The sequence below is a fragment of the Hibiscus syriacus genome, unplaced genomic scaffold (genome assembly GCF_006381635.1).
Source record: "Hibiscus syriacus cultivar Baekdansim isolate YM2019G1 unplaced genomic scaffold, ASM638163v2 tig00111092_pilon, whole genome shotgun sequence".
Taxonomy (NCBI): domain Eukaryota; kingdom Viridiplantae; phylum Streptophyta; class Magnoliopsida; order Malvales; family Malvaceae; genus Hibiscus; species Hibiscus syriacus.
In genome coordinates, this window is record NW_024062979.1 from 16,592 (window position 1) to 28,948 (window position 12,357).

Here is a 12,357-nt window from a genome sequence, read left to right on the forward strand (position 1 = left end):
GTATGTACTGAAGTGAGACTTTGTTTGAGGTGTGGGAAGAAATGAGAAACTGGGATGCCATTTACAGGCTCAAATTGAAGCTCTACAATTGAATTTCTTTAAATTAAAAGGTTTAATTTTGTTCTATAGTCAAGAATGCTACCCTGGATAAAGAATTCCATAAAATAATGGCCAACTTATAATTTCAAATGTTGTTCAAATTCCACTTTTGCTTACATATTTGATTTGATTGCTATGTATTTATTAAAGAAAAATTGCTTACGGAATTTATGAAGGCAAAAATTTGATTTACTAGATTTTTTTATAAATAGAGTTAATTGTATCATTTATCATCCAAAATATATTATGCTTCATATATTCTGCTTCAGTTGCAGATAATGACACAATAGACTGAATAGTTGACTTTCAACATATAAGCCCTCCACCAAGAGTAAAAACATACTCAGTTGTAGATCTCTATCATCCAAGTCACTTGCATAGTCTGAATCCACATGTCCTACAACCAAAGGATTATCATGCTGACTACCAAAAACAATTTCATTCCCTACAGTGCCCTTCAACTACCTGAAAATCCACTTGACTGCTTCCCAATATCGCCTACCTGGTTTAGACATGTATTTACAAACTTGACTAACATCATGAGCTAAATCAGGGCGATTACATATCATTGCATACATCAAACAACTTCCTTATTTGTCTTAGAGCATTGTTTTGAAGAAAGCTTAAAATGTTTTTACACTGAAATGCTTATCGACTTTGCATTGCTCATCCCAAACCTGTCTAACACTTTCTCAACATAGCCCTATTGAGATAACCACAGTTTTCTTGAGCCTCTATCCCTGTGAATCTCCATTCCAAAAATTTTCTTTGCAGCACCTAAGTCATTAATATCAAATTCCTGGCTCAATAAAGCTTTCAAACCAACAATATCATGCATCTTCTTTGCAGCAATTAACATATCATCAACATACAGTAGCAGAAAAATAAAAGAACCGTCATCAAGACTTCTAACATGAACACAACAATCATACTCACATCGCTTGTAGCTAATCTTAATAATATAGGAGTCGAACCGTTTATACCATTGTCTTGGAGACTATTTCAACCCATATAAGGATTTCTTCAACCTGCAAACCAAATACTCATGTCCAGGTTGAGTGAACCCTTCTGGTTGCTGCATATGAATCTGCTCCTCTAAATCACCATGCTAAACGGCAGTTTTGACATCCATCTGCTCTAAATGCAAATCCCAACTAGCTACCAATGCAAGTAGTGCCCTGATTGAAGTATGCCTAACCACGGGAGAAAAGATTTCATCATAATCTACTCTCTTCTGCTGTGAAAAACCCTTTGCTACCAATCAAGCCTTGAAATTCCCCCCCTTTCTGATACTACTGGTTTCCTTTTATACACCCATTTGCAGTCTATAGCCTTCTCTCCCTTAGAATTATGAACTAGTTCCCATGCACGATTTTTCTGCAAAGACTCCATCTCCTCAACCATTGCAGCCATCCATTTTCCATTCTCCTGACTAGTAATAGCTCCTTGGAAAGTGAGTACCATCAGCAAAGCTGATCTTCTTGATAGTTCCAGGGCCACCATCGCCTTCAAGGATCTCAACACTCTTGATAGCATGAGGGACAACTTTGGGGAAAATGGTGTCATAATCAAGCACAAAGGACTTGAATGCCTTTTGTGGGGGAATTGGGGTATTAACCTCCATTTCGAGTGTGAAAACACCCATTATGAACGATAAACAAAGATTAAACACAGAGAGAATGTGATGAAGTGAGAGTGAGTTTGAGGTGTGGGAAGAAAGGAGAGACTGGGACTGTATTTATAGGCTCGAATTGAAGCTTTACTGTTGAATTTCTTTCAATAAAAAAACAAATATGAGTGTTGAATCAGCAAGAAATAGTCAAGAATGGCATACGGCATAAAGAATTCCATAAAATAATGGCCGATTTGTAGTTTGAAATGTTGCACAAAACTCATCTATTGCTTACATGTGATGCGGTTGCTATTTATTTATTAATGACAAATCGCTTACGGAATATCAATTCTTGGATGAAGCCAAACTTTGATTTATGAATGTCTCAACAAGTTTCTTCTAAGCTTGAAGTTTTTGTCAATAATAAAATCATCCGTATTGGTAATATGTATTTAAATAAATAAATAAATAAGAAATTAAAATTAAAGACTTGACTATCTAGAAGGAAAATATCTTAATTAAAGTGGTGGTTGTTTGCGGTTTGTAAATATATAGGATAAACTTGTCCAAAAAAATATATGTTATAGGATAAAGTATACAATGACCATTTAATTAGGGGATTCTAATCTAATTACTGATATTTTAATTTTATCAATTAGATTATTTAATTATTTAAATGATGCTAATTAAGTTATTTGTAGTTAATATTTGATGGAAGAATTGACGGGATAGATAATAAATTCAGTATAATTATAAATTTGATTTTTGTTATTTATATATTTTATTATTGTAGTCCTAAAATTAGTTTAATTTAAAAGTATTTAATTAAATAATAACGACGTGTTATTATCTTATTTGAAGAAAAATAAATTAAAAGAAAGATCGAAGGAGGTTAAACATAGGAGCTTGAGGGTAAGGTGGGGGCACCCTTACCACTAGGCCAAATGTCGCCAAATGTCACGTTAGGCTTATGGAAGACAACTTATGCATATCTTATAATATAGTTAATGGCCAAAAATGGTCAAATAATGACTAAAAAATGGGTTAATTGGGGAGTATAGGAGTACTAAAACTACTATAATAAATTTAATAATTTGTTTATAGTTAAATATATTTTATATTAAATTATAGTTAGTGTCAGTGGCGAATTCACTCTTCTATTAGGGTTGTACACGTTATTACCTCAAATTAGAATTTTCTTCGATTTATTATTTGTCTTATTGATTTTGTTCATATTGAAATTTTATTTGTGTCTACCTATACGAAAATTTTATGTTATTTATATATGTGGACCTATCCTAAATTTTTTTTGGATCCGCCACTGATTAATGCAAGATTTAAAATACAAATAAATTTAAAATTTTATATATTCTTTTAAAAAAAGGTAAATTACACTGTTTCTCACTCTACTTTGCTCTCTCTCCCCCTATTTTGCTCACCGAACTTTCAATTTTTTTTTAATTTACTTATTGAACTTTATAGATTAAATCATTTTGCTCACTCCCATGTTTTCTCTCTAACTTGGCATTTTTTACTATTATTTAATATAAACAATTTAAAAATAAAATAAAAACATAAGGTGGTAGGATGGTATCATCGGTCACCGTTGACCGCCATAGATGGTGGTCGTTTAGACCCAAAATGAGATGGGTCATTTCGCCTCGATGTCGTGGGTTCGAATTTGACCTCCATTTTGTTAAAAGTTGCTCCGAAGTCTACAAGTTTGAGATTGAAAGTGAGGAAACCAAAACATTTCAGTCAAAATTCACGGGTTTTGGGATATTTTTCGATGAAACAAACACCAGATCTAGACTCAGGGGTTGAGACGAACCGACCCATCCCATTTTGGGACTGAACGACTATCATCTATGGCGGTCGATGGTCGGAATGAAAATGATGTGGTGGTCAATGGAGAGAAAATGGAGAAGAGAAGGAAGAAGGGTAAATTACACCATGAGTCATTAGGAAAAATGGTAAATTACACCATGAGTCATTAAATTTTACTCTATCTCATATTTTACTCACCAAAACGACGTCGTTTTAGAGTATATTTGAGTTTTTCAAAACGGCGTCGTTTTGATTCCTGTGCCACGTCATAACACCGTTAAAAATTTAACGGCAGAGTGAGCAAAATCATTTAATCTATAAAGTTCAATGAGCAAAATATGAGAGAGAATAAAGTAGAGTGGGGAATGGTGTAATTTACCCTTAAATAAATTTAACATTTTTTCTTTTTCTCCCTTTATAATTAAGTGATTAATATATATTATATTAAATATTCATTTAACGAACCCTAAATTCATCGGCACAACTCAAATCACAAGATAAATTTCTAATTTGAATATTATTTCTTTGTCTTCAAAAGGATTTTTGAGAATTAAATCTCATCCATCTATGTTGATTTTAATCATGCTAATATTATAACTAAAGTAACACAATTTAAACTAAACAATTAATAAAAAATTAACTAAAATATAAATGAAATATATATTTTATTTTTAATAAAAAAATTAAAATTATGAATTAAATTAAAATAATAAATTTAAAAATTTTATATATAATTATAAATAACTATAAAAAATATCAAATGTAATTTAAAAATATAAAATCATAAATTAATGTTTATTTTAAATTCTACATTAACTATAATCCTAAATAAATATATATATTTGAATTATAAATAAATTGTTAGATTTATTTCAATGATTTCAATATTTTTATTATTTTTTGTCAATATATATATGTAAAACTCTTTTAATTTTATACAGATTAGTTTTACATAAATTTAGAATCGTTGAGATTAACTCTTTGTTTTATTTTTTAGTAAATATCTTTTCATTTCCTACTTTTAATCTTATCCATTAATCTCCGCTCATTCATCTATCTTCTCATTTCTTACTTATTGTGATCCATAAGGCAAATGTGGCTTTCACTTCAATAGTTGAGGTACCTCACCTTTCACAATAAGTTCTTAGTTTGATGCCATTAGTGACATGTTTCATTGTATGATTAAAAAATAATTTTTTATTTAAATAAAAATTAAAATTAAATTGATATAATATAATATAAATATTAAGGATCAAATACATGATTATATCAATTTTGTTAATTGATATGTCAACTCTTTCATTAAATATGAACGATAAAAATTAATTCCTTTCCCTTTTCTTCCACCTGTCGAATTCACACTGACGGTTGATCACATAGTTAAAGAAAGACTCGTGAAGCTGATATTATTAGTATTTTAATATTAGAATTTCAATTCTAAATCTATTTTAAAAAAATATTTCATTTTGCTGGGTTAATATTTAGGGTAAACTACATATTTAATATATCAACTACCACTTTTGTTTTGTTTTGGTCACCCACTATTGTCTTCTTCAAAAAATTGTTGCTATTCCTTGAGGTCCCGAGTTCGAGTATCATGAATATCAGGGGTGTAAGCGTTCAATGTCAAATGGTCGAGAGTTATCTTTGAGTATATATTATTTTGTAATTACCACAGATTAATCGGGGGGAAATTACCATAGTAATCGGAATGAATATGAACATCTCTAATCTTGAACCAAAATGTACTAAAATCATAAAATTCCATTAATCTTTAACATCTATGTAGCAGTTACTGTAGCAGTGCATCGGTACACTGTTCACGGTACTGTTCATCAATGTTCACGGTATTATTCATAAAAAATCTTTTACTTTAAATTTGTTATAACAAAACATAATTTATATGATATGATATTTTTATAATATCATTTACCATTTTAAGAAAATAAATTTTAAATCACTTTTGAATTGAGAATTGTTTTAGAAATTCAGGTGACATCTATAATCTGTATAGGTATAATTATACGGGTTATAGGTGTTACATTGATTACCCTTAATATATAAACTATCAGCATGATAGCTTTTTCCTGCATTCTACTTCCGTTGGATGTGAGCTAACAAGGCTACAGTAATCTCTTCAACATTGATTGTTTCTTTTCCATATGTAAGAGTAGTCACCACGTGTTCGTAAAAGGCAGTGAACATAACATAATCATTGCTCTGTCTTCATTCTCGATCTTCACATCAAGTTGAACCAAATCTGTAATTATTTGATTGAAGACATTCATGTGCTCTTCCAAATCATGACCTTTCTGCATCTGCAACTCATACAACCTCTGCTTTAGATACAGTTTATTCGTTAGGGATTTGGACATAAACTGACTTTCCAATTTTTTCCATATTTCTCATGGAGACGACAGACCCATTACATGATACATAACCCTGGTTTACCAAACATAACCTTATTGTTCATGCCGCTCGCTGTTGCAGTTCTTTCTAATCATCGTCCTTCATTGATTTTGGCTTTTGAGGTCGTAGAGCATTTAAAATCCCTTACTATGCCAACAAATCATTTACCATCGTTTGCCATAATCCAAAGTTACCATGACCGTTAAACTTCTCCACTTCGAATTTGCACCTGACATAGCCATCTCAAACCTTGCTCTTGATACCAATTGTTTTGAAAATAGGCTAATTAACTCAAGAAATCAACAAGCAGTAAAGCAAATAAAGAACAGAAGATTTAAAGAGGTTCAACAATGTGCCTACGTCCTCGAGAGCGATGAGTGTTGTTCTCTTTATTATTCGCAATAATCCAAAATTAGGTTACAATTACATTATATAATAGTAACCCCGGTACAATTACAAAAATACCTCGTACCGCCAACTGGTATATGAGTCATACCTAGCATTCCGTCAATGCCCACGTGGGTTATTCCCAAAAGTAAATGTCATACGGATTGAAAAAAATATATATCAGCCGGAACCAACAACCAGTTGATCTAGTGTGATTAGATAGTAGATTTCCTAAGCAGGTCAGAGGTTCGAATCCTAGCGATTGCGAATGGAATAAATTGGGTTAAGACGGTCACCCTTACTTCTGTAGTACCCGATCAAGATTAGTAGATAAATAGATTGGAAACATGGTTATATAAAACTCTTTAGTTTTACACAGATTTAAGATCATTGGATGAGTGAAAATAGATCGCTAAGATTGACTCATTGTTTTTTTTTCAGTAAATATCTTCGTATTTCTTACTTTTAATCTCAACTATCTATTTTCACTCATGTAACGGTCTTAAATCTGTGAAAAACAAAAAGAGTTTTACATTGTGTAAGATGATTATGTCCCTATATATATAAGTAGAAAATGAAAAAAAAACAGTACAATGCTTGAGAAAAATAATAAAAATAAACAATCAAATGCTTTAGAAGACTCTATCTAGAAGGCAAATATCTTAGGGAAAAAGGCATCGTTTGCGGTTAGTAGTTTTCTGGGTAAATTACCTTATTGGTTTCTCAATTATTATTGATTTTATATGTCGGTCACCGAACAAAAAAAATAGGTTCAATTTTTTTAACAAACTTACAAATGTTAATCAGTTTGGTCACCGAAATTCAGTTGATATGATAGAAATTAAATGCTATGGTAATATATTTATTTCTTGACGTTTATACAATCTATCAATTTATTTAATTTTAAATAATTTAATAAAATTTATTTGTTTCATATATATAATTTTATCAATTTAATCAGTACGGTCACCCTTAGTTTCCGTGACCTCTGCCTGGTTAAGGTCGTGGTGCCCCAGAAGAATCAGCCGAGTGATATGAAACCGTTGGGCTAACAAAACATAAGGAGGTTGCACAAGGGCTTTTTTGGCCCAATAAGGGCAGCCCGAATCAATTTTTTTTTTTTGCAAAATAGGATACAAATATTTTTATTTTGGAATCTACATTTTCTACGGTACATGGAACTTATCACGTCAATGTGACAAGTTTTAATAAAAATATTTTTTATTAAAACTTTTTAACTATATGATACATTTTAATAAATAATTATATTTTATTAGAACTCTCTCGAAGAGATGAGTTTAAATAAAAAATATTTTATTGGAACTCGTCACCTCGACGTGATTAGTTCCATAAATACTATAAAAATATCGTAGATCCCAAAATAAACTTTAACTTACATTATTTTATCAAATAATATACCCATTTATCCTAATGGACCAAAAAAACGTTGCACAAATGCGCTCACATGAGATGAGTAAAAAGGAGTGTGGTAATAATGGTTGTGACGATTTCTAGAGTAACAGAATGTTGATGTGACACGTTAATCTATTTTTTCTTTGTCATCATTTGACTATGTGAGATCATTTTGATCGACTCTCACTTCTTTTTCTTTTTCTTCTTTAACTTATTGTTTCCCTTCTTTCTCCATTCACATCCTTCTCATATCCTTAAATTTTCCTCTTTTTTTCTCCATCTTCTCCAATGAAAAGCTCAATTGCAATCCTTTCCACCTCATTTTATGACCACCTAAACGTCGTCTCTCACTCACGTAGTGCAAACACATGTTGGAATAAAGCCAATATGAACAGAGGTGGAAGGGGTTGTAGTTGGACTTCTGATTATAGGGAATAAAGAGAAGATTAGGAAAGTTTAAAGATTTGGGAATGATGAACTTGGAGAAAGGTCAGAAATGAAGAGTAGAAGAAAAAGAGAACGAAGATGTGAGGGCCGGTTAAAATGGTCTCACGTGATCAAATAATACCAAAAAATAAACTAACATACCACATTAGCACTCATTTACTTTAGTAACTGTTGTTAATGGTTGAACGGCCATTTTGTTACAAACCAAAAAAATTAGTGACTAAATTGTTACTTATCAATAGATAAAAGAAAAATTTTCTCAAATATTAATGATCATTTATATAATTTAACATATATGTTTCTATCTAATATAGTTGACTAATTATTTGAATTAATAAGATATTGAAAGTGTCATGTCATTGTCTATTGGGTTCTCAACTTATTTTTAATTCACCAAGTTGTTGTCAATTTCCATTAAATTTTAGCAATGCCAAGTTAAATAATAACACTCGATCTAAATTAATTTTTAAATGTTTTAATATTCTAATTTTGTTCTCAATCTATACCTAACATTCTAAATTAGTCCTTAAACTTTTGAACATTTCGATTTTATCTCTAAACTATAACCCTCATTTTAAATTAGTTCCCAAACTTTTGAATCTTCCATCCCCAATTTATCTAAATATGTAATTAGTCTCGACCATAATTTAACCTAATTTTTTTTCAAACACATAATATTATAGCAGCTTGATAGTTTTATTAACATGGGATGTGATTAACATATACCGATAGTTTGAGATGAAATTGAAACATTCAAAAGTCTGGGAATCAATTTAGAATGAAGATCATAGTTGGAGGTTGAAATTAAGTAGAATGTTCAGAAGTTCGAGGAGTGATTTAGAATGAGATTCATGGGATGTAAAACTACAGTGATTTCAACTTCAAATATATGTTTATTTTTCATGTATATGAAAGACAACACCTCAAAACTCTTTTATTATAATGGAAATACAGATAATCAAGTCCACAGACCATCGCTCTTGTTACCCAAATCACACACTAGAAAGCACAAGGAAACATGGAAACCACACCATTAGTAACACCAAGAAACTTATACATTTATGCATCTGGGTTTGCCAAGAGGTACTCTTCAACAGCCTTGAAAACTCGGGCTCGCTTCTCCAGTGAATCCTTGACTGCTTCTTCCTTGATCTCGATGTCGCCGACGGAGTAAAAGTGGGTGGTCACTTTAACAGTTGTTCCTCCATTTGGTGCAGCAGCGAACTTGGTCTCGTAGCTGATTTTCTCAATTATGTTCTTGAAAAGATCGCTTTCGATCACTGTGTACGTGTATGACAAATTGTCTTGGTCTATATCATCGATCTTTTCCTTCAGGTAATCGAACCCCCAGCCTGCGTTTATTATCAGCCATGTAAAACTTCAAACCAGACGGAAAAAGAACTGTGAAATATTGGAACTATTATAGTATTATTGTAAGATCATTCTTATTGATATAATCCTCGAAATAGATGTTGTCCTCTGAGATTAACACGATCCCAACTTTATAAATTTATCAACATCGAACACATAATTATATTTTTAGGGACAATAAAATGAGAAAGGAAGTAAATGGTTACCATCCACAAAGGTGACCTTCCTGATGCTACCAGGGCCACCATTTCCTTCAAGGTACTCAACGCCCTTGATTGCGAAAGGGGCGGCCTTTGGGAAAAGGGTGTCCGATTCAAGTACAAAGCTCTTGAATGCCTTGCCTGTGGGAAGTGGGGAACTAACCTCCATTTCATGCGTGAATACACCCATGATGAGCTTGAAAATCTTCAAATTGTACAAAAACTAAACACAGGGAGATTATTTGTGTTTGAGGTGTGGTAGGAAATGACAACTGAGATGGTATTTATAGACTGAAATTGAACCTTAATAATTTCATTTCTTTCATTTTTTTTATATCGTTCGATTAGAAATAGTCAAGACTGTCGTGCTGCATAAAGGATTTCATAAAATAATTTAAAATATCGCTTACATATTCAATTTGATTGAGATTTATTTACTGAAAATTGCTTACAGAATTCCTTTTCTAAGATGAACGAAAACTTTGTTTCACTAGTTTATTATTGTAATATACAACTCTTAGAAATGAAAAGTCAACGAAAGACTTAATAATTTGTGCTTGTTATAAAATTATGGGTAAACTACGTGTAAATCCCTAGATCCGGCTCAGACATTACGGTCAGATCTAATCTTTCACATATAATATTCAAGAAAATCTTTCAAATTTTAAAACATTGTTAAAATCAATAATAAATAAATAAATAAATACGCATAAATAGGATATTATAAAAATATATACCCAATAAAATCAATAACGATGAACATGTAAATGTACTATCATCAGAAATCCACATAGAAATATGTCCATAATAAAATATCGATAATGCAGATATACAAAGACAATGGTAAAAACTCGTGTCACCAAAATATAACAAAAAATACATATAGATATATACACATTGGTATAAAAAGGAGAAATAGTCGATCCTCCTAATACCAAGTATGCTAGCCTTACTGTCTGGTAATATCTAAAAATGTTAAAAATTAAAGAGTGAGCTAAAAAGTTGAGTGTGCTCCTTACAATGTATAAAAACATACGGATCTCAAACACTTCGGTAAAAAATCAATTTAGAAAACATGTTTTAAAATCATATTTAAAACATGAAAACATTATATGATTTAAAATCATATTCAGAAAATACAATAACTAGAAAATCATAAATTCAATCAATGGTACATAATAAATCAAAAATCGTGTCATTAAAATATTCAGTATCATCAAAAGTTCATATCATTTCAGACAAATAAATCAAAATAGTAATGTAACACCATCAAGAACACGCCTGTATCGATCTGAGAAGTTTGACATGATAGCCTACTACTGGGTCTGTTTATCCTAATACCAAGTGTGCTAGCCTATTGTCTGGTAATATCTGAAAATGTGAAAAATTAAAGAGTAAACTAAAAATCTAAGTGTGCTCCTTACAGCGTACAAAAACATACGGATGTCAAACACTTCGGTAAAAAATCAATTTAGAAAAATGTTTAAAAAACATGACAATCACCCCATCCGAACACCAGAATGTGTAGGTTCCAAAGAACCATATTCCTACTTGTACACCCGATAAAGACTTTATACTTAGAGCATAAGGACATGTGGTAAAGATTTATCATGTCTACAAAGCAGAAGAGCCTGCAGTAAGATCTTACAAGTCATAGACTCATATACTTCCTCCAATAATGCTCAATGAAAGTAAATATACATGTATTTAATTCAAAACAATAGTTTAATATTTAAAACATGAAAACATTATATGATTTAAAATTATATTCAAAAAATACAATAACAAGGAAATCATAAATTCAATATCATCAAAAGTCCATATCAATTCAAACAAATAAATCAAAATAGTAATGTAACACCATCAGGAACACACCTATATAGGTCTGAGAAGTTTGACAAGGTAGTCTAGTACTGGGTCTGCTTATCATGATCTGCAGCTAGATCCTACAAATCGGAAGAAATTATATCATTGACCTTATATGATAAATTACAAATTTGTATTTAAATAATTTCTGAAAACCTTCAAGTAACTCTCAAAGTATGCGAATTGTGTGAATTTTCTATATGAGAAGTGTAGGATCTAATTGATCCTCGATGGGGGAAATATGAGTACCTTCATAAAAATATAATTCCAAATCAATTCCATATTCAAAATCCAATAAACACGTAAAAATACTAAAAATATTAATGCATTTTGGGTTAACGGGCTTATTTAGGGACCTTCGGGTTAGAATTTGGCAAAACATACCACAAAATCATACTTAGGACATCGAAAAAAGTCAAGAAAGAGGCTTTTGAAAAAAGTCAATATCGATCAAAGGTCAAAGTCAACATCGATCAACGGCAATTAGCGATCAACGATAGTCAAAGGTTGTTAACATTCAATTCGATTAGGCTCAGTTGTACTAGTTTAGTTGGGTTCAGATAGACCAATCTATTTGGGTCGATTGGGTTGGGCCAATTGGACTAAGTTGGACTGATTCAGTTGGGATAAACTTGTTAGATTTGGGTCAAATAGGTATACGAGCTAGCTCAGTATGTTGGTTGGATTGACTCACTTTTCGAATCATCTCCCCGAGGTAATGGAAGA

At 31.3% G+C, this 12,357-nt stretch overlaps 1 protein-coding gene across 2 annotated transcripts; it reads right to left on the reverse strand.

Annotated features, from left to right (window-relative positions):
• Positions 1-9,252: 9,252 nt before the first annotated feature.
• LOC120152494 (major allergen Pru ar 1-like) lies at positions 9,253-9,996 on the reverse strand. Of its 2 annotated transcripts, none has more exons than XM_039164703.1 (2): positions 9,772-9,996; positions 9,253-9,546 (listed from the first exon to the last, which is right to left on the reverse strand). In XM_039164703.1, exons 1-2 carry the CDS (start codon positions 9,953-9,955, stop codon positions 9,254-9,256), a joined length of 477 nt encoding a protein of 158 aa, XP_039020634.1. In that variant the 5' UTR covers positions 9,956-9,996; the 3' UTR covers position 9,253. The 2 variants fall into 2 exon arrangements, with proteins under 2 accessions (XP_039020634.1, XP_039020635.1); XM_039164704.1 differs by having other exon boundaries at positions 9,253-9,551; positions 9,777-9,995.
• Positions 9,997-12,357: the final 2,361 nt, after the last annotated feature.